The sequence below is a fragment of the Heptranchias perlo genome, chromosome 2, assembly GCF_035084215.1.
Source record: "Heptranchias perlo isolate sHepPer1 chromosome 2, sHepPer1.hap1, whole genome shotgun sequence".
NCBI classification, from domain to species: domain Eukaryota; kingdom Metazoa; phylum Chordata; class Chondrichthyes; order Hexanchiformes; family Hexanchidae; genus Heptranchias; species Heptranchias perlo.
In genome coordinates this window covers 64843964-64867793 of record NC_090326.1, presented here as the reverse complement: position 1 = coordinate 64867793, position 23830 = coordinate 64843964, and the positions used below count along the sequence as shown (strand labels likewise).

Below are 23830 nucleotides of genomic sequence, written 5' to 3'. Positions count from 1 at the left end.
GCCTCTCCATGGTGGGACAATTGGACGCCACGATATCCACTGCTGTAAAAAAGGCGGTGGGCGCGTGCACAGCGTGTTGGGGACGCATTTCCCATATTTAACTCTTTAACCGCCCTCCCACCTGTCGAGCTCATGGTCTTTGCTCAATGCTTTTAGTATCATTGACTCATGTAGGGAATCTCTGGTGCACTCATTTTCTATCACTCCATAGCCCAGCTCATCAGTTCACTAATGTTTGATACTTGTGTGGTTTACAAAGATATATATATATATATATATATATTTTATTTTGTTTTGCTGCCAGAATCAATTTGACAACCTGTTTCGCAAGTATATCACATACACAGGTGGTGAGGAGCTGTTTGGTCTTTCTGTCACTGAGTGCCCTCAGCTGCTGGAAATAAAGAAGCAGCTGACTTTACTCCAGAAGCTATATGGGTTGTACAACAATGTGATCAATACTGTCAGCGGTTACTATGACATCCTGTGGTTAGAGGTCAACATTGAAAAAATCAACATCGAGCTTATGGAATTTCAGACCAGGTAACTATTAAGTTTTGGAGAAGCTGCTCATTATTGACGTACTTTGTCACCTAAAAATTGTCATTGTGCTGTGTTATTTTCCATTCACAGGGCTTCTCTATGTTCATATGGGGCTTTTTTTTTAAAGTACTGTTAAACTAAATGTTTCTTTACAACAACAACGTGCATGTATATATCACCTTTAACATAGTAAAACGTCCCAAGGCACTTCGCAGGAGTGATTTTCAAACAAAATTTAACACCGAGCCATCTAAGGAGATATTAGGACAGGTGACCAAAAGCTTGGTGAAAGAGGTAGGTTTTAAGGAGTGTTTTAAAGGAGGAGAGAGAGGTTGAGGGGCGGAGAGGTTTAGGGAGGGAATTCTAGAAGTTAGGGCCTAGGCAGCTGGAAGCGCAGCCTTCAATATTTCTTTGGCCACAAATATTCTACTTTCTGGCCATTTATGCCATTCTTAATTTTCCAGAACCTTCAGGAACTTAATTTTAAGTCATGGGCTATTAGTGTATAACGGCTTGCATGTTTGAAATTCCTATTTTAATGGAGGTGTTAAACATTTAAATGAATTAATTACTCCATTAAAACAGCAGAGAGAGGTACTTCAGATGAGTGTGCTAGTACCTTACAGCATAATTTCAGGGCCTCAAACCCCATGAATGATTTAAGTAGCAAGTTTGAGTAGTTAGAATGTGGCAAGTAATGCAAATTATTTTTTGATTTTACAATATTTAATTTGCTAGTAAGCACAACTTCGTACCCTTGCAGGAGCCAATATTAGCATTCCCTTTCATTTTGTGTAGTTACTCTCAAAGAAAATAGATTAGACAGTTCCCTCTGTCGCTGCTGTTTAAACTGTTGAAATAAATGTGCAAGCAGCTTTGCATTATGTTCTGATCCTAAATTGTATAATGTAGGATTTTGTTAGTCAAATGTACTGGGAAAGACCGTATGGTACAATATATTAGAACATTTGTCTTTTCACCACTAGGACTGGGTTTGAATCCAAGCTCAGTCTGAGGTGATGAAAGCTCTTTCTTTTATGGCTGTAAGAGTCCTAGGTGAAATGAGTTTTTACAGCTTCATTCCAATTCTTGATGGGTGAAAATTGATAACATAAATCTACAAATTTACCAATAAAATCGGTACCAATTGACACTAAATTGGCAGCTTCATTCTGCAGTGTTCAGTGCAGTCAACCACATCATCCTTTTCTGTCTTTGCCTTGTTGTCTAGTTCTGTGGGATTCCCTCACTTGGTTCCACTCTTATCTGTTCTATTATAGCCAGAGCATCTCTAGCAAAGGCTTCTCTTCCCTCCCTTGCATTGTCACCTCTGGAGTCATCCAAGGATCTACCCTTGGTCCCCTCTTATTCCTCATTTACATGCTGCCCATTGACAACATCATCCACAGATATGGGGTCACCTTCCACATGTACGCTAATCGCACCCAGCTCTAATTATCTTCCACCAATTTCTTGACCGCATGACCACTTCTACGCTGTCCATGCTTGGTGAATCTTAACTTTCTTCAGCTCAACATTGGGAAAACTGAAGCTGTCATTTTTGGCACCCACCACAAACTCTGCTCCCTTGCACTGATTCCATTTCCTTTCCTGCCGTTGTCTTAGGCTTAACCAGACTGATGCAGCCTTGGTGGTTCTGTTTGGGCCTGAGCTGTTTCCGAAGCCATATCCTCTCCATCACATGGACTGTTTATTTCCATCTCCCTGATATTGTCCAACTCTGTCCCTACCTCAGGCGATCTGCTGCTGAAACCCTCATACATGCTTTTGTCACCTCCAGACTCAATTGCTCCAATGCTGTCTCAATACCTGCTTTCATAAACTCCAGGTGCCCATGTCGACGTGCTTGTCAATCACCCCCATCCTTGCTGACTTACAATGGCTTACCATCCCTTAGCATTTCAAATTTAAAATCCATGTCCTTGTTTTTAAATCACCTACCATCATCACCTAACCCCACCCTATTTCTATAATCTCTTCCAGCTCTAGATCTCCTTCTGAACTCTCTGTTCATCTGACTCCATCTATGCATCCACCCAACCCTTTGTCTCACAATTGTGGTAGACCCATCTCTTCTCCACCTCTCTTTTCTCCTGTAAAAGTTACTAATCTTTTCTTGGCTTGGTATCAATTTTTCCTCATGCCTCTGTGAAGCCCTTTGGACGTTGTTTACATATAAAGGGCTATAAAAATGCAAGTTGTCATTGCTGAGAGATCATAAGGTGATCTTAAACTGACTAACTTTTACAGGAGAAAAGAGAGGTGGAGAAGAGATGGGTCTACCACAATTGTGAGACAAAGGGTTGGGTGGTTGCATAGATGGAGTCAGATGAACAGAGAGTTCAGAAGGAGATCTACCACAACTGAAATTAAAAAGGAAATTAGGAAAGCAAAGACAGGGCATGAAAAAATATTGGCAAGTAAAATCAAGGAAAACCCAAAGATGTTTTATAAATACATTAAGAGCAAGAGGATAACTAAGGAAACAGTAGGGCCGATTAGAGACCAAAAAGGTGACCTACATGTAGAGGCAGAAGATGTTGGTACAGTTCTTAATGAATACTTTGCATCTGTCTTCACAAAAGAGAGGGACGATGCAGAGATTGTAGTTAAGGAGGAGGAGTGTGAAATATTGGATGGGATAAACTTAGTGAGAGAGGCAGTATTAAGGGGATTAGCATCTTTGAAAGTAGATAAATCATCAGGGCCGGATGAAATGTATCCCAAGCTGTTAAAAGAAGAAAGGGAAGAAATAGCGGAGGCTCTGCCCATCATTTTCCAATCCTCAATGGATACAGGCATGGTGCTGGAGGATTGGAGGACTGTGAACGTTGTACCATTGTTTAAAAAGGGAGCGAGGGATAGACCGAGTAATTACAGGCCAGTCAGTCTAACCTCGGTGGTGGGCAAATTATTGGAATCAATTCTGAGGGACAGGATAAACTGTCACTTAGAAAGGCATGGATTAATCAAGCAAAGTCAGCATGGGTTTGTTAAGTGAAGGTCGTGTCTGACTAACTTGATTGAATTTTTTGAGCAGGTAACAAGGAGGGTCGATGAGGGTAGTATATTTGATGTAGTCAACATGGATTTTAGCAAGGCTTTTGACAAGGTCGCACATGGCAGACCGGTCAAAAAAGTACAAGCCCATGGAATCCAAAATTGGCTCAGTGGCAGGAAGCAAAGGTTAATGGTCGACGGGTGTTTTTGTGACTGAAAGGCTGTTTCCAGTGGGGTTCCACAGGGCTCAGTGCTAGGTCCCTTGCTTTTTGTGATATATATTAATGATTTGGACTTAAATGTAGGGGGCATGATTAAGAAGTTTGCAGATGATACAAAAATTGACCATGTGGTTGATAGTGAGGAGGAAAGCTGTAGACTGCAGGAAGATATCAATAAACTGGTCAGGTGGACAGAAAAGTGGCAAATGGAATTCAATCCTGAGAAGTGTGAGGTAATGCATTTGGGGAGGGCAAACAAGGCAAGGGAGTACACAATAAATGGGAGGATACTGAAAGGTGTAGAGGAAGTGAGGGACCTTGGAGTGCATGTTCACATATCCCTGAAGGTAGCAGGGCAGGTAGATAAGGTGGTTAAGAAGAAGGGTACAGAGGAGATTTATGAGGATGTTGCTAGGACTGGAGAATTTTAGCTATGAGGAAATATTGGATAGGCTGGGGTTGTCCTCTTAGGAACAGAGGAGGCTGAGAGGTGATTTAATTGAGATGTATAAAATTATGAGGGGCCCAGATAGAATGGATAGGAAGGACCTATTTCTCTTGATAGAGAGGTCAATAACCAGGGGCATAGATTTAAAGTGATTGGTAGAAGAGGGGAGCTGAGGAAAAAAATTTTCACCCAGAGGGTGGTAGAGTTCTGGAATTCACTGCCTGAAATGGTGGTAGAGGCAGAAACCCTCAACTCATTAAAAAAAATATCTGGATGTGCACCTGAAGTGCCGTGACCTACAATGCTATGGACCAAGTGCTGGAAAGTGGGATTCGGCTGGGTGGCTCAATTCCAGTTGGCGCGGACACGATGGGCCGAATGGCCTCCTTCTGTGCCGTAAATTTTCTATGATTCCATAAGGATGGCCGGTGTGGCAAATTAAAATGTCACATTAGTACATTAGTGGATATTAAGAGGATCTACATGATATAATTTATTTTGAACATAAAGCTGTAGTTAGAATATGCAGCATTATACTTTAATGACTTTGTGTCCTCTAATCACTAAGCATAATGATGATTTAATGAACAATTTGGAGAGCTCTAGAATGCTTGTTAGGTCTCCTATTTTAATTTGTAGCATAGTAGGAGGATAAGGCTCATATGAATCTATCACTATAGCTACATGCTGGGACTAGCAGACTTCATTTGTGTTTCAATTTCTGAGTGATGAAAACTACAGAGCTGGATTAGGGATGCAGCACTGGTTATGTACTGAGCAAATCAAAGAATCTATTTATTAAAGCAGGAACTCAGAATCCCTATGTTGATTTTAAAATTTAGTTGCACTAGCCCTGTGCGGTTAGATTTTTTTTTTCTTTGCTTGATGCACGTTTTTCATGCCGCTGCTGCTGCACGAAGTATAAATTCCCATCGACCAACCAGTGAAATTATCGCCACTGTCATTCTCATCCATCATGCCAATATTGTCATATTTTGTGATTTGGCAGAGTTTCAATAACTTATCTTGCAATATATTTCAAAATTAAATAAAGTGACTTTCTCCTGGAAAATGCAAGGATAATCATTCCAATTATTATTTCAGTTAGAAAATCCTTCAGCTTATTTCACAATACATAACTCCTTTGGGGCACATTGTTGGGTTAATTGAGATCAAACTTTAAGGTAATTTTACAAATTTATGTTCCCTGCATGGTGTTTTCCCCACTGGGAGTGCAACTCTGAACTTGGATGAAAGCACACAATGATGTTCTGTTGTAAAATCGTGGAAGTGGAAGCACAAATTTCTGATATGTGCTCCTAGAAGATGGGAATCTAAAATTCCCCCTTTTTATTCTACAGCTTAACTTGACTGTAAAGTACTTAATAATGGCACTCGATGCAAAAAGTGAATGTTCCATCCTCCAACACTAACATCCCTTGCCTTGATCATAAACAGAGAAGAAATTCTGAAAATATTCTATATAGAAAGTGATGGCTTTGATGTTATAAGTAACAATCTAAAATTAACATATTTCTGAGTGTTGCTCACCTTTTTATTTGCATTTCAATTTATTTTCTTATACTTCAGATGTCGCAAGCTTCCTCGTGCGTTGAAAGAATGGCAAGCATTCCTGGACCTGAAGCAGACCATTGATGATTTCAGTGAGTGCTGCCCACTCCTGGAGCACATGTCAAACAAAGCTATGATGTTACGGCACTGGAAGCGAATTGCAGAAACCACAGGGCACAGCTTTGATGTGGAAAGTGAAACTTTCAAACTGAGAAACATTATGGAAGCCTCAATACTGAAATACAAAGAGGAAATTGAGGTATTTGTTGTATGTTAAAAAGTGGAATGTTTTTGTAAGATGCATAGCCTTAAGGGAATGATACAAATATCCGATTTTGCAGTTGGATTACCATAAAATATTGTCTGCTGCAACTATAAACATCACTTGTATTTCACTCCAAGATTACATGCTGTTCAGATCTTCTGTTGGAGATATCTTTCAAGAAGTTGGTATAGACAACTTCCTTTCATTATACTCTTTGTGCTGTTAAAAAATGGGTGTATTGGAAGCCTGGCCTGTATCCATTAATTTGCTTAATTATCTTAATAGGATCTTCTATTCATGAAGCCATCAGGTCCTTTACAAAAGATAAAATAAACATGCAACAAACTCTAGTGGCAATCTAAAGTTATTTAAAACAGGGGACAACAAAGTAAATGATTAAGCATTTACTTGTTTTAAAAAAGGATGAACTATCTGGCACCATTTAATCTAAGGTCTAAAACCAGCATGTTCTTCAAAATTTGGGATTGTGCTAAGACCCATAATGATAAATATTGCCCTATGACCATAGCTCGAGGGGCCGAATGGCCTACTCCTGCTCTTAATTCGTATGTTCGTATCATTATGTTAGTATACATGTCATTCTATCCCTCTTGCAGTCAATATAGGAGAGTGCTCATGAGTAACTTTGTTTGACCAATGTCCAAATAAAAGGTTTTTTTTAACGAGAAGACCAGATCCATAAAAATATGATTAAGAATCAAATCAGATGTTTCCGATTTATTTTGCGATTTATACTTAAATAATAACATCACTGCTGCTTTGTATATAAAAGAATTTTTTTAAAAAAGTTAATGTGCAGGTGACTTGTCCATCAGGACTTCATGGCTCTATGCTGTGGCTGGTGAATGGGGGTAGGGCAAATGCAGGCTTGACTTCCCCCACCACGTAGTTGCCAATATTCGCTACATTGCTGTGGGCAAATGGAAGCCAGACATCTCTCTGCAGGGGGAAATTTGGGAGGGCATTTCCCAGATGTTATTATATGTACACTAATGCTGGCTTATAGCAGCATCAGTGAAGCCCTGGGAATATGTAAACCATTTCTTCATCAGCCACAAGTGGTTTGTGGTCTGGAGAGACCAAGCATGAAAGTATATTTGATAGAATTGACTTCAATTCTTATGATTTTAAGGTGCAGAATAATAGGTTATATTTACCAACACTCATCATCTGGTTCCACATGTCCACTAACTCACCATTCTTATTTTTAAATGCGCATTTTGAAAATTAAAAATGCTACCAAAAATTTATTCATGTGCACATTTGAATAAGCTGTTTTGATTGCATGATGGCTGTTTCAACCATTCATGTATTGTCTGTACTTAAATACTTGCAGCAAAATGGAGGAATTCCTCACAAAAAAAATCTTCCAGTTGAAACAACAGGTATCTTTGTTTGTTTATTGCAGGATATTTGTATTAGTGCAGTGAAAGAGAAGGACATTGAGCAGAAATTGAAGCAAGTTATAGCAGAATGGGATAGCAAAACATTCACCTTTGCCAGCTTCAAAACACGTGGTGAGCTTCTGCTGAGGGGGGACAGTACATCAGAAATCATTGCCAGTATGGAGGACAGTTTGATGGCCTTGGGCTCACTTATGAGTAACAGGTTAGCAGTGCACACATATCTTATTCATAATTTTGACTCAAATTAGATGGCTGTTCATTATAATAACAGATTTTCATGGGTTGTTTTAGATTTTTTTCAAACCATTCCATAATGTAGATTAATCGTTCTCTTTAAATATGCCTGATAATTTTTTAAAAATATTATCCACTATGTTGATAAAATGGATGGGTGTAGAAAAGGAATTATACAAATGTATTTCATATTGGGTGAATTCCATTTTGATTGTATTGTACTTTTGTTCAATGCCAGGTACAATACTCCATTCAAGGCACAGATTCAGAAATGGGTCCACAATCTTTCTAACACAACTGATATTATTGAGAACTGGATGACTGTACAGAACCTATGGATTTATTTGGAGGCAGTATTTGTAGGTGGAGACATTGCTAAGCAACTCCCAAAGGTATGGCAGTGGCTGGTATGGAGTTTTGCTTGTCTAAAATCATCAGGTTCCCGAGGATGAAGCCAATTCTCAAGCTTTCCCATGTGAAGGTGAAATTTCACCTTTGGAAGCTGCCAAAGTTCATGACATATAAATAAACCGATGGCAATGAAGATATGTGATGGGCATAACTAAATTTATTGATCTCATTTCTAAGGAATATAGGTCCTGTAATATTGTAAAAGAAGCTACTCTATTTTTAATGCTAATTTCTATAACACTGTCCTCTGCCTAGTGTTCTGAAGTATGTAACATTGTCTTGTGGAGAAATCCAGTTTGTAGTAGTATTTTCTATCTCCATGTGGCTGAGATATGCTTTCTCCTTCCCACTGTGCTTGGTGATTAATAGTGGATGGATTCTTCAGTAGAAGTTAATGTGGAAAGGACACAATCTTGAACGAGCACCCTGTGGCACAGTGTGGCAGATCTCTACTATGCTGTTTCATTGTGCTACCAGTCCAGAATATTGGCTTCCGACATATTGGGGTAGAAATTGGTATGTGTTGCTCCCGTTTTTCGAGTGTAAAACGGGTGTAGAGCATACCAATTTAGCAGTGGCACAGCCTGCATCCAGTCTACCCAGGCATTGGTCCCACTGCTAAATTCGTTGGGCTCTTTTTTTAGACATCTGGGACGAACACCTAAAGCAGGCATTAGGCCCTTTAAATATGTAAATTAGGAGCCGAACGCCTGTTGAAGAAACTCATTGAGAAATTCGTCGGCAATGAGTAGGGAAGACATCGGGCCTGCCCCGCTTAGGATTCTTCACTCCCCGCGGCCATCAACGACAGGTAGAAATAAAAGGTGTATAAAATTCTGAAAAATATATGGAAAAAACAGGATGTGAAGAACTATAAAGTCAAGCAGAGGAAGGCCAAGAAACACAAGAGTTACAAAGAGGGAAGATGAAGGTAATATAGTGGAAAATGTAAAGTTGCAAAGTTTATGTATATCACGAGCAAGAGAACATCAAGGAACATTGGACGGTTTACCAGTGACATTGGGAATATTGTTGAGGGATAGGGAAGGGTCAGAATTACTAAATCACTATTTTGCAATTGTTTTGACCATTGTCATTCTACTTTGCCTAAAGGAAGCCAAACGTTTTTCAAACATTGACAAATCTTGGGTGAAGATCATGACTCGGGCTCATGAGACCCCAAATGTAGTGCAGTGCTGTGTGGGGGACGAAACCATGGGCCAGCTTTTACCACATTTACTGGAACAACTGGAAATCTGTCAGAAGTCTTTGACTGGGTAAGACTTCAAACCGATGAGCTGCCATTATCTCAACTGATTCAGTCAAATTGATTCCGACCAGATTTTAAATTCTGAAATCTAACTCAGGTCTTTGAAATGTGCATAAGACTTATTTTAGTTTATTTATTGTTTGTATTCTTGAGAACTTAGTTTAATCTTTTGAGTCAATAGTTTTTTTTTGTTGCGATATTACACCTGTAAAATTATTTTCTTTAAATTTTAAATGTTAAATAATAGAAATACACAGCACGGCAAAACATTTCTATTAGTTTTCTCTAGTTGGACTAAAACCTGTTAACTGTTTAATTTGAATCCTCACATTGTGAGAAGCAGAAGTTAAATGTTATGGTTGTCTGTGTCTTCCTACCTTCTGTTCTTCCTATTGACCGCTGTTTTATTATCCCCACAACTTAAAATTCTTCTACTTTGTTTTTCAAATCTTCTAATGTTCTGCTGTTACAGCAATAAATTTCATTTGAAGAGAGATGTGTTAGATGTGTTGTAAATAGTCACAAGCATCGGGGGCTAAATTGGGCCGTGCAACACCTGTTTTGTAGGTGCTACACGGCCTCATAAGGACGCAAAATGGCATCCAGAATGCGTGTGGTCACTTATAGTGTGATGTGTGCTGGACGCCATCTTGGTAAAGGTGTTTGCGCATGCATAGATAATGAACGCCGCCACCATGTAAAATAGGGAGAATATGCTGTAGATCAGCGTGCAATGCTGATTTAAAGGGACAGATGCGATTGAGGAACTCAATGCTCCAGCCAACACACTGTCTTAACCTCGCACAGCTGAACAGGTCGTAAACAGCCTGGAGGACCCCCCATCAGCATTATTTAAAAGGACTATGCAGCATTTACAGATTAGTTGCTGGATTATTGTTTTTGCCTGCTGAAGCATTTGTACCTGTTTTTGAAGGTCTCCTATGCTTGAATACTAGGACTTTAAAAAAATTTGTTCACAGGATGTGGGCGTCGCTGGCAAGGCCAGCATTTATTGCCCATCCCTAATTGCCTTTGAGAAGGTAGTGGTGAGCTGCCTTCTTGAATCGCTGCAGTTCGTGTGGTGAAGGTTCTCCCACAGCGCTGTTAAGTAGGGATTTCCAGGATTTTGACCCAGTGACGATGAAGGAGCAACGATATACTTCCAAGTCGGGATGGTGTGTGACTTGGAGGGGAACGTGCAGGTGGTGTTGTTCCCATGTGCCTGCTGCCCTTATCCTTCTAGGTGGTAGAGGTTGCGGGTTTGGGAGATGCTGTCGAAGAATCCTTGGCGAGTTGCTGCAGTGCATCCTGTGGATGGTACACACTGCAGCCACTGTGCGCCAGTGATGATGGGAGTGAATGTTTAGGGTGGTGGATGGGGTGCCAATCAAGCGGGCTGCTTTGTCCTGGATGGTGTCAAGCTTCTTGAGTGTTGTTGGAGCTGTACTCATCCAGGCAAGTGGAGGTTATTCCATCACACTCCTGACTTGTGCCATGTAGATGGTGGAAAGGCTTTGGGGAGTCAGGAGGTGAATCACTCGCCGCAGAATACCCAGCCTCTGACCTGCTCTTGTAGCCACAGTATTTATATGGCTGGTCCAGTTAAGTTTTTAGGGGACATAGCCTAAAAATTAGAGCCAGGACTTTCAGGAATGAAGTTAGGAAACGCTTCTACATGCAAAGGGTGGTAGAAGTTTGGAACTCACTTCCACAAATGGCAGTTGATGCTAGCTCAATTGTTAATTTTAAATCTGAGATTAATAGATTTTTGTTAACCAAAGATATTAAGCGATATGGGGTTAAGATGGGTATATGGAGTTGGGTCACAGATCAACCACAATCTCATTGAATGGCGGCACAGGCTCGAGGAGCTAAATGACCTACTCCTGTTCCTATGTTTCTATAATAAAGTTTCAATACTCCACAGGGAGTGGGCTGGCTAGCTGACAGGCAATAGCAAGGGCACTGTCGGAGTGGCTGTCATCCTGAGAGAGGACAGTAGGTTCATGTTCCATGGAGCCACTGCCACTTGCTGCCTCCTGTTATGCACCACCTTCTCCTACAAGAAAGCGGGTCGGTGAGTATCCTGCAAGATGTTTGGGTAATGTGCCTGTCATTGATGAATAGCTGCCAGTGTGTGTGACCTGTGAGTTGTGGGTGCGTGGCTTGTAACAGTAATAATGTGTGAGGGTGAGAGGAAGCATCTGATTGGAAGAGTTGAGTACTGATTGAAAGAGTTTGTTAGTATGTGGGTGATGGGGGGTGTAGTGTGTGGAGCAGTGGATGAGGCTAGTGGTGCTGTTGGTAGGAGATGCCACTTGACAGTTGACCTCATTCATCGTGACCACTCGTGTCAAAGCATTGAACTTTTTCCTGCACTGCATCCATGTTTGTGGTGCTATGTGCCTGGCATTGACTTCGTCCCCTACTGTCTCCCACACCCTCGGGAGCATATGTCTGGAGGGCCTCTTGCTCCCTGCGGATATAGGATGTCCCTCCTTCTGTCCGCCTTATGCACCAAGGCCTCTAGTGCATCATCAGAGAACCTTGGTGCACGCTCTCTCGCAGGCCCGGTGCAAACTCAGATCAGCAGATTGGTGAGGTCTGGCGTGCAGATTGGAGGATGTGGGATTTAGTAGTGCGCAAACTTTATTCAATGTTTTATCATGACTCAACAGTTTGTAAACATAGGGACGAGACCTGCATCTGTGTTTTATGTGTGCAATGTCTGATCCCCGTTCAGACTCCTTGCGGACCTGTTTCTTATATTTTGCAAATAAGAGTTGCAGGCTGCTTTTAAGTGGTGCTAGGCACTTGCGCGATATCGGGGCCTCCTGCTGGTGAGACGCCACTCAACAGCGTAGCTAGGCCTGGCTGCTTCCAGCAATCGGGTAAAACAGCAGGCAGCACGAATGTTAGGTGCTGCCTGCATCTCAACAACTGAACGCGGGTTAATCGCGCACCGTGATCCCTGTGCCCGGTTTCAGGGGTTATCCAATATAACCCCCATCCTGTTTGTGAACACTAACACATTGGGGTAGAAATCCGTCTGGACGATAGTGCAAATCGGGCACTGTCGTTTCAGCCGCCTGTTATACGGCCCGCCCAATATTCAATTCCTTTGAAGTCATCGCTACTGAATATTGGGCATTTTGAGCGACCGCCGAATTTCTACCCCATTCCCGCTTTGCCAGATTTTAACAAAACTTTGTCAGTTTTAAATAAGATTGGGTATCTGTAAACATCCTGTAATTTCACACTGGAATAACTATTACAGCTTTGTTATGGACTTTAACCAAATCAGAACTCACACACTGTGCTACGTGTACCTCTACTGTAATAGAGGAGGTCCCTGCAGAAATCCAAACACTCAAAATTTTGGGCCACCTGCAGCCTCTCTTTGAGAGAGTTCATTGTTTTCACTTTGTTTTTCTTGTTGTATCACAGGTACCTGGAAAAGAAACGGCTGCTATTTCCTCGGTTCTTTTTTGTATCTGATCCAGCACTTCTCGAAATCCTTGGTCAGGCTTCGGATTCTCACACCATTCAGGCACATCTGCTGAATGTGTTTGATAACATCAAAACTGTCCGCTTCCATGACAAGGTAAGGTGAAGAAGCAGGGAATTAAAATGAAATCTGTTCATGCTTTTTATCATTCAATGTAAAAAAAGTTGAGTTTAATTCCCCTTTTTATCTGTATGAGGACAATGGAGGGCAGATTTTTCTGTTATTGCGCTTGGGCATAAAGGATCACCTAGGGGCAGCGCATAAAAGAAAATCAGGCAGGGAGGATAGGAACATAGGAAATAGGAACAGGAGTAGACCATTTAGCCCCTCAAACCTGTTCCGCCATTCAGTGAGATCATGGTTGATCTGTGACCTAACTCCATATACCGGTCAAATAGCATGGAGCCATCTAAATTTCTGTCCATTCATTTAAATGAATAGAAAATCGAGCAGTCTCTATTATGCACATGCAATTCTCCCCACCTGATTTTCATTTATATGATCCCCTGGTGACCTTTTATGCTAGATTGCAACAGAGGAAAATCTACAGAGATTTAGGGGTGCACAGATCGAAAAAATGTAGTAGTCAGGTACAAAAAATAATCAAAAAGGCTAATAGAATGATAGCCTTTATATCAAGAGGGCTAGAATATAAAAGGGAGGAGGTTTTGCTACAGCTATACAAAGCCCTGATTAGACCACATCTGGAGTACTGTGTACAGTTCTGGGCACTGCACCTTAGAAAGGATATATTGGCCTTGGAAGGAGTGCAGTGCAGATTCACCAGAATGTTACCAGGGCTCCAAGGGTTAGATTATGTGGAGAGATTACATAAACTAGGTTTGTATTCCCTGGACTATAGAAGGTTAAGGGGTGATTTGATTGAGGTTTTTAGAATTTTGAAAGGAATTGATAGGGTAGACGGAGAGAAACTTTTTCTGCTGGTGGGAGAGTCCAGGACAAGGAGACATTACTTTAAAATTCATAGCCAGGCCATTCAGGAGAGAAGTTAGGAAACACTTCTTCATGCAAAGGGTGAAGTGTGGAACTCTCTCCCAGAAAAAGCAGTAGATACTAGCTCAATTAATAATTTTAAATCTGAGATCGATAGATTTTTGCTAGCCTAGGGTATTAAGGAATATGGAGTTAGGATACAGATCAGCTATCATCTCATTGAATGGAGGAACAGGCTCGAGGGGCTGAATGGACTACTCCTGTTCCTATGTACAACAAATTTCAAAGAACACTTCGGCATTTTATAATGTGTGTTACCTTTAATGGGGAAATAGTAGTTGCTCATTTTTTCTGACTTTTGGTTATTTTTTTCCCCTCTTTCCTCCCCCTCCCAATCAAGCTGTACGAACCATTACTGAGCTGATAAGTTTTCATAAGAGGTCAATGCAATTGGCAACAAGGAGACAGATGATAGAAGTCTCATTTCCTCCTCTCACTTTCTAGTAAAATGTTTCATCTCTGTTCACTATCTTCCCCAGTGATGTGGCTGAAACTGAAAACTCGCCCTGTGGGAACTTCCTAGAAATGTTAATATCCCAGACTATTAGTATACCAGACTGTTAGTGTGCCAGTGTGGTGTGCCACCATGCTACTTCAAACAGTTAACACAAATTACATTTATTTATCCTGCATTACATACACATAGAATTAAACACGAAATGTTCATGAAAAGCTCAAACTGCCAATTAAAGCAAACTGCTCAAATTGAAGAAATGGTCCAAAAGCAAAATGTTTGAAAATGATAATTAGTGCATGTCTAAAGTTTGGTGAGTTTAATTCCATAATTGAGTTTTATACCCTATAAGTTGCAAAGTTGCTTTTCTGTGTTTTTAGTGTATTGTTAAAGTATAATTACTTTAGTATACTCTGAGGAGGGGAAAATCCTGCACGTGATGATCACTGTTCTGCTATGATTGGTTCAAAAACATCATTAATTTTGATGAATAAAGGGCACCATATGATGCTCACAGGAAACTTCAGTAATCTGATCAATTTGTTAATTCTTCTCAATTTTAGACAAAAGGGTTCATGACAGCACCAAATTTTCCCCATATGGTACCTCACCCTTTTTGTGTTTTTCAGATGTAGCTCAATTTTTTGTGCCTTCTGTCAACCTCAGTACTGTTCTATGAAGCCTGGGTGAAATGAGGTATGCATTATGGGGCTAATTAGGTCTTCCAGATTATTTTGTCCTTTTCCCTTCTGACATAGTGCTCTATTCAGAGAGCTGCTCCATCTTATGAGGCAAATTTCCAGAGACTGTGCTGCCAGTGGGGCTTTGTATGCAGCAAAGGTGCACTGGAAAATTGTATGTATAGTGTCCCTGAGTTTCAGTCCACTGAAGTAAATGGATGGAGAATTAGGGAAAACGGGTCCACGATTTTCCAATATGTGCTGCCTGCATGCAAGGCTCTATCCATAACACGGGGACACGGAAAATTAAACCCTGCATCTTTGCTGAGAAATGGGAAAACTGCCCTTGGACCGTAGCTGAGCTTGAGTGATCAACACAATTTGAAATCAATAATCTCTGAATCATTAAATGACTGGGCTTCTGAGAACTGTTATGTTGATTTGAAGTTATGGTTATATAGTGACCAGGAGACTTTACAGACTCAGTACTGAAAATCAATGTGTGTATGTATATGTATATTGACAGGCATATGACCGTATTTTGGCTATTTCTTCACGTGAGGGTGAAATCATTGAATTGGATAAACCTGTCATGGCAGAAGGAAATGTAGAAGTCTGGCTAAATGCTTTACTAGTGGAATCTCAGAAATCACTTCATCTGGTCATTCGTTCTGCATCAATGAGCATTCAGGACACCACCTTCCAACTGATTGAGTTTCTTAACTATTACCCAGCACAGGTATACTTCTGATTGAAAAGTTGCAATATGCTCTCAATTTATTTGCAGAAGCTGCAGTAATGATTTTATACCAAGCTCATTTCACTGTGAAAAAAATAATTTTATTACAATTCTCTCTTCTCACATTCTTTGTAAAATTAACCTTGTAAAATTAACATAATCAGGAAGCAGTTTATGTTTTGTGAGGATCGAGTGCATTTCAGTTTATCTGTTTTTTATTGCTCTTTCATGATCACTTTTTAAAGATACAGTTAGAAACATTTTAAGATAAATTTTTAATATACCGTTGCTGTTTAAATCTGTAACAGCTTATCTGTTTAAACTAAGGAGCTGGCTGTGCTGGAGATTGGACTTTTTTTTATCTTGCATCCCATGATGGAATCAACCCTTTGTGTACTAAAGGAGGATTTTAATCAAACTAAAAATTATAACAACAATTTGCTGCTGTTGGAAGAGCATAATGGGTCATACTTATTCATTTTAATGAAAAACATTAGGAGTAAACTTGCTGGTAAACTTGCTGGTAAACTTGCAGAAACATTGCATTTTTTTGTTTGATTTTAGAATTTAATATCAAACCCACCCTATCTGTTCAACATTAAATATATATTTTTTAAAAATCACTCAATTTCAGATTGTGTCAAACTTCATTTTATTTTCCTATCTGAAGGTTGGCTTGCTTGGAATTCAAATGATTTGGACAAGAGATTCAGAGGAAGCATTAACCAATGCCAAGTATGACCGAAAAGTCATGCAAAAGACCAATCAATTGTTCTTAGATTTGCTGAATACCCTAATCGACATGACAACAAAGGACCTGAGTGTTATAGACCGTGTGAAATATGAGACTCTTATCACTATCCATGTGCACCAGCGAGATATCTTTGACGACCTGGTAAGAATTAAGATTAATAGCTTGCCTCTTTATTAAAGCAGAATAATGAAATTGTTTGTCTGATGGAAGGTTTTGTAATGAAAGTTTGAAACCTAATATATTCTTTGGTGAGATTTTGACAGTGATGGAGGAATAAAGTATAATGGCAACAATGATTACCCAGGATAATCTATTTTTTATTATTTTGTTTTAGGAGAAACATGTAATGTGCAAAAGTATATCCAGCTATCTTTATTTGGTTAGCAAAAAAGACTGATAAGGCTTTTAAAAATCTTAATAGGAGAAAATTTGAAGACAAATTAATAGTTATATCTTATAATTTTCCTAGACACAACTTCTAATCTATCAAGACAATATTTGATGGAATGCAAATCATTCCTGTCTCTGTGTATTTTGACCATCACTGTGCATGTTTGATTCACCATTAGGATTTTTCAATGATCCCAATGTCTAATTTTTCACCATTGTGGTAAATTTGGTTAAAGACTGTAAAAGACTTTTTCAGATAATGTTATTTTCAATGTAAATACATCCAAATCTCCTACAGGTCAGTCCTTGTCTCTGTGGAGAAGATTATAGGAACAGGAGTAGGTCATTCAGCCCCTCAAGCCTGTTCTGCCATAAAATCAGATCATGGCTGATCTGTACCTCAACTCCATTTAGCTACCTTTCATCCATATCCCTTGATCCCTTTGCCTAACAAAAATCTATTGATCTCAGTCTTGAACGTTTCAATTGACCCAGCTTTTTGAGGAGAGAGAGTTCCAGATTTCCATGGAGATCCATAGCTTTTTGGGGGTGAGAGTTCCAGATTTCCACTACCCTTTTGTGTGAAAAGTGTTTCTTGATTGTCCCTTCATGTTAAGCTAGATGTAAAAAGCTTCTATTTTCTCTCTTCAATTGAAGAGGCAAAGATACAGAGGTCAGCATGAGCAATTTGTGGTCTGTAAACTATGTTAAAACTTTGTTTTGCAGTGTCGCTTGCACATCAAAAGTCGTACAGATTTTGAATGGCTGAAACAATGCAGGTTCTATTTCAATGATGACTCAGACAGGATGTTAATCAACATTACAGACGTTAGATTCACGTATCAGAATGAGTTCCTGGGTTGCACAGACAGACTGGTTATAACACCCCTCACTGACAGGTGAGGAGACTGAACAGCTTAGCACTCAATTGTCGGAGACTAAGAGGCCATAAATCCTTGGGATGAGATCCTGGTGGTTATGTTAGAATTGCACCTGCCAGTGGCCTCCAGTGCTGAACTCTGCTGGAGTTTGTGAGGTCATTGAAGGGTATCTAATTTTCATGGGGTAGGCGGGCACAAGCGTCACTATGGATGCATCTCCGGCGCCCGTCTGCCTCATGCAGCCAGAAACTCTGGCGTTCATCCATCATTGGGAAGGGGAGCAGGATGACCAACCGCCCCCCACCCCCCCCCCCCCCCCCCGCCTGACCTGTTCATGTTCCCCTTGAGCAAAGGGTTTGATGTTGAAATTTAAAATAAAATTACCTGACATCTCTTTAGACATCCTACAAGCATCCCTAGCTGGGATCCCACTGTTGGGGGCCCACATCTGTCCATGTGGTTGCCGGTATGCATCATCTTGCTAGGCATAATATCCTCCACAGAGATATGCCAGGTTCTGACTGAGGCCAGTGAGTGAGAACTCTGGCGTAGAGAGTCATCGCCCCTTGATCAGCCATCTCAGCGTCATTCATCTTGTAAGGGATGGACAGAAGTTTACCCAGTGAAGAATTATGGTAGTAGACTGACATAATCTTGAGGAATTTCAGACCCCAACTTCATTGCTTCTAAACAGAAAATTGTGAGATTAATTCCCAGCCCTATTTATTCCTGATTTAAATATAGAGGGCAATGTCAGCACTACATGTCAGGGTTTGAATCCAGTGTAAATTGATGGGAGGAAGGCTCCCCTGCTCATTGATTGTGATAATTCTATGAGAAATGACTGGGCAGTCCTAGTTCCATGTGACTACGGGCCTGCAGCACAAAACTGTCTCAATGTGGTACTAATTGGCAATTTCATTCATAGAGGATATCTTAAGTGTGAGAAACGGATTATGTCACACTGTTCCTCTGCAACTGGAGCTTAAGCATGTTGGGACAGAGTGGAAAGAGCTTTGTTATGCATCTAACCATGCTTTACTTGACTGGGAATGCATGATGCTGACATTGGATTCCTGAAATGGGAAAATATTCCATTTCCCAGCATTAACATCCCTCATCTTCATGAACAAAAAGTCCATTCCAAAAGAGTTTTAAAAATATGAGGTGTAGCTGTTCATTTTGAGTAGTGCAAGAATAGTGTTGATGATGACAAGCAAGATTTTGATTGAAAGTTAATATCAATTCTTTGTGCACATAGAATCATAGAAAGGTTACAGCAAGGAAGGAGGCCATTCGGCCCATCGAGTCCGCAATGGCTCTATGCAAGAGCAATCCAGCTAGTCCCACTCCCCCACCCTATCCCCGTAGCCCTGCAGTTTTTTTCCTTTCAAGTACTTATCCAGTTCCCTTTTGAAGGCCATGATTGAATCTGCCTCCACCACCCTCTCGAGCAGTGCATTCCAGATCCTAAACACTCGCTGTGTAAAAAAGTTTTTCCTCATGTCACCTTTGGTTCTTTTGCCAATCACCTTAAATCTGTGTCCTCTGGTTCTTGACCCTTTCACCAATGGGAACAGTTTATCTCTATCTACACTGTCTAGACCCTTCATGATTTTGAATACCTCTATCAAATCTCCTCGCAACCGTCCCTGTTCCAAGGAGAACAACTCCAGTTTCTCCAATCTATCCATGTAACTAAAGCCCCTCATCCCTGCAATCAGTCTAGTAAATCTCTTCTGCACCCTCTCCAAGGCCTTCACATCATTCCTAAAGTGCAGTGCCCAGAACTGGACACAATACTCCAGTTGTGGCCGAACCAGTGTTTTATAAAGGTTCATCATGACTTTCATACTTTTGTACATTATGCCTGTATTTATAAAGCCCAGGATTCCATCTGCTTTTTTAACCGCTTTCTCAACCTGCACTGCCACCTTCAACGATTTGTGCAAATATACCCCGAGATCTCTCTGATCCTGTACCCCTTTTAGAGTTGTGCCCTCTAGTTTATATTTCCTCTCCTCGTTCTTCCGACTGAAATGTATCACTTCGCATTTTTCTGCATTAAATTTCACCTGCCACCTGTCCGCCCATGCCACCAGCCTGTCGATATCCTCTTGAAGTCTATCACTATCCTCCTCACTGTTTACTACCCCTCCAAGTTTTGTGTCATCTGCAAATTTTGAAATTGTGCCCTGCACACCCAAGTCCAAGTCATTAATATATATCAAGAAAAGCAGTGGTCCCAGCACCGACCCCTGGGGAACACCATAGTATACCTCCCTCCAGTCCGAAAAACAACCACTACTCTCTGTTTCATTACACACTAACCCACTAAAGCAGTGGTGAAGTTGCAATTTTCATTAGAGTGCCAGGCTGGAAGGGCCAACTCTTTGCTTGTAAGTACAGGGGTAGTCCTCATCTGGTTTTATCAAATGGCAGTAATGGTTTGTTCAAGACACAATTCTACTTGCGTTTTTAAATTATCTATTAGGAGACAGTCCATTCATTCGTGCATCTTCCATAGTCCCCACCAAAACAATTGGCAATGTAGAGTATAAGCCACCAAAAACCTTGGGAATAATTTTCAACTTCACCACCTGGGCAATATTCTGGTAGAAAGGATCATCTGGCCATTGTGGAACCCGCCTAATTTTTGCTCCATTGAAATCAATGGAATGAGAATTGTATTGTTTCCATAAAGGGCGAGTGATTCGTTCCACCAGGTTACTGACCAGTCAGGGCATTTGAAAATTACCTCCTTTGTTTTAGTAAAGTCATTGCAAGGTTATATTTGCCAGTACTTAAATTGTAAAGTAATAGACACAGTGATTTAGTGTTGTGTGTCACAGAGCAAGTTCATGGTGTTAGCAATTCTTTTTGTCAATTTATATTTTTCTTTCTTTGCACTCGTTAAGGAGAGATTTTTGTGTGTTCATTATATACTTGAGAAAACGGCCCACTTCCAGTTTTAGCACCTAATGTTAGGATCAAACACCACCAGGTCAAGTATAACACAGCCAGACACTCCTCCTGATCTGCCTTGACAAGGTGCCTCAGCCACATTCTGAATGAAATTTGTATTGAGATGGCACTTTATTCGTTTCTCATGAATGTTTCATAGCACACCAAGAATTACTTTGATGTGCAGTCGTTGTTGTCATGTAGGCAATTGAATTAGCCATTTTGCACACAACAGGATCACACAAACATCAATGCTGTGAATGACCAGTTAGTCTTTTTTTGGTTTTTGAGGGAACATTGTTGGCCAGAACACTGGGAGAACTACCTGTTCTTTGAATAGTGCCATGAGATCTTTAACATCCACCGGAACCTCTGGAAAAATACACCTCTGGCAGTGTAACACTCCCTCGGTATCCCACTGGAGTATCAGCCTTGATCATACACTCAAGTCTTGAAGTGGGACTGGATCCCACAACCTTCTGGATCTGGGGCGAGAGTGGCAAGTCACTCAATTGGTAGCATTCTTGCCTCTGATTCAGAAGGTTTTAATAACACTTAACATACAACAAGCTGATTATTTGTCTAAACAAAATAGGAGAGCTTGTATTATTCTCTGTTTATTTCAGATGTTACATTACTCTAGCTCAGGCACTTGGAATGAACATGGGAGGAGCACCTGCTGGACCAGCAGGGACAGGCAAGACTGAAACTACCAAAGACATGGGCAGGTGCCTTGGGAAGTATGTGGTGGTTTTCAACTGCTCAGATCAAATGGACTTCAGAGGACTTGGGAGGATTTTTAAAGGTGACTAATTCAATTCAGATTTATGCTATTGCGTTATGTTAATGCTAGTTTTGTTTAGCTTAGTCTGTTTAAATTCAAAAAAACACTGACAAATAGTACAATTTTAAACTTACCTCATTTTGCTGCTAATGTGTTAATGGGATCATTACATATTTTTCTCCTTAACTGCTTCTTTCGTCTCCCTGTATTATGTACTATGCATGGCCAAGAAGACTGGTAGGTGATGATCTGCTGTAAGGCCTTTGTCCGTGTCTTTCTCAAATTGGCCACTAGATGGAACACAAAAACTCTGTCAATGATTTTCCCTTCCTTTTATGGGAAGCAACTAGCTTCTGCTTAGTAGCTTCTCACACGGACATCACAAAGCTCAGTCTGTCATGCAGGCCTTATTTTACAACTCAATCTAGCCATTGTTTATCCGTTTTCTACACCAAACTGACATTCCTCTACTCTTTTAGGGATTCATTTGGTTCTTTTTCGAATACTACAACTGTGATGGCGTAGTATTCTTCGATAGACTAAAAAGCTGTAATCTAATTGTGTTTTAGCACAAAATACTACTGTAACTCACAAATAGTTCAAAGCATGTTCTAACAATCTCTGCAAAGCTAGCAGAAAGCATTGAGTTTGAGATGCATTATTCCTGTGTAGATGAAATGGTGCAAAAGAATTAGTGCTCGGACCTGGATATTAGGGCAGTGTTATATATTAAGTTCAAGTTGCTTAGAGCATGCAATGTGCCTTTGAGAAACTGCAAAATTTTTATTATGTAAAATATACTGTATTTTATCTGCATCTATTTTCATTTGTAAAGAAAGAACTTGCAATTATATTTGTAGCCGAAAAATGTTAACAGAAAGTTTACTGTGCCTTTGGTTAGGCATTTGGCCACAGATGGCTTGTAATATTTTTTTTATTCGTTCATGGGATGTGGTCGTGATTGGCGAGACCAGCATTTATTGCCCATCCCTAATTGCCCTTGAGGAGGTGGTAGTGAGCCGCCTTCTTGAACCGCTGCAGTCCGTGTGGTGACGGTTCTCCCACAGTGCTGTTAGGAAGGGAGTTCCAGGATTTTGACCCAGCGACGATGAGGGAACGGCGATATATTTCCAAGTCGGGATGGTGTGTGACTTGGAGGGGAACGTGCAGGTGGTGTTGTTCCCATGTGCCTGCTGCTCTTGTCCTTCTAGGTGGTAGAGGTCGCGGGTTTGGGAGATGCTGTCGAAGAAGCCTGGGCGAGTTGCTGCAGTGCATCCTGTGGATGGTACACACTGCAGCCACAGTGCGCTGGTGGTGAAGGGAGTGAATGTTTAGGGTGGTGGATGGGGTGCCAATCAAGCGGGCTGCTTTGTCCTGGATGGTGTCAAGCTTCTTGAGTGTTGTGGGAGCTGCACTCATCCAGGCAAGTGGAGAGTATTCCATCACACTCCTGACTTGTGCCTTGTAGATGGTGGAAAGGCTTTGGGGAGTCAGGAGGTGAGTCACTTGCCGCAGAATACCCAGCCTCTGACCTGCTGTTGTCGCCACAGTATTTATATGGCTGGTCCAGTTAAGTTTCTGGTCAATGGTGACCCCCAGGATGTTGATGGTGGGAGATTCGGCGATGTTAATGCCGTTGAATGTCATGGGGAGGTGGTTAGACTCTCTCTTGTTGGAGATGGTCATTGCCTGGCACTTGTCTAGCACGAATGTTATTTGCCACATATCAGCCCAAGCCTGGATGTTGTCCAGGTCGTGCTGCATGCGGGCTCGGACTGCTTCGTTATCTGAGGGGTTGCGAATGGAACTGAACACTGTGCAATCATCAGCGAACATCCCCATTTCTGACCTTATGATGGAGGGAAGGTCATTGCTGAAGCAGCTGAAGATGGTTGGGCCTGGGACACTGCCCTGAGGAACTCCTGCAGCAATGTCCTGGGGCTGAGATGATTGGCTTCCAACAACCACTACCATCTTCCTTTGTGCTAGGCATGACTCCAGTCTTTGGAGAGTTTTCCCCCTGATTCCCATTGACTTCAATTTAACTAGGGCTCCTTGGTGCCACACTTGGTCAAATGCTGCCTTGATGTCAAGGGCAGTCACTCTCACCTCACCTCTGGAATTCAGCTCTTTTGTCCATGTTTGGACCAAGGCTGTAATGAGGTCTGGAGCCGAGTGGTCCTGGCGGAACCCAAACTGAGCATCGGTGAGCAGGTTATTGGTGAGTAAGTGCCGCTTGATAGCACTATT

At 41.1% G+C, this 23830-nt stretch overlaps 1 protein-coding gene across 1 annotated transcript in view; it reads left to right on the top strand.

Moving 5' to 3' along the window:
• Positions 1–23830, top strand: part of dnah5 (dynein, axonemal, heavy chain 5) — a 227265-nt gene that overhangs the window by 56624 nt on the left and 146811 nt on the right. Inside the window, exons 26-35 of the mRNA XM_067995817.1 lie at positions 305–543; positions 5824–6064; positions 7500–7699; positions 7970–8123; positions 9256–9419; positions 12860–13016; positions 15595–15807; positions 16478–16702; positions 17678–17850; positions 21423–21601. Of these exons, the coding sequence (XP_067851918.1) occupies positions 305–543; positions 5824–6064; positions 7500–7699; positions 7970–8123; positions 9256–9419; positions 12860–13016; positions 15595–15807; positions 16478–16702; positions 17678–17850; positions 21423–21601 (1945 nt within the window). The remainder of the gene's footprint in view (positions 1–304; positions 544–5823; positions 6065–7499; positions 7700–7969; positions 8124–9255; positions 9420–12859; positions 13017–15594; positions 15808–16477; positions 16703–17677; positions 17851–21422; positions 21602–23830) is intronic.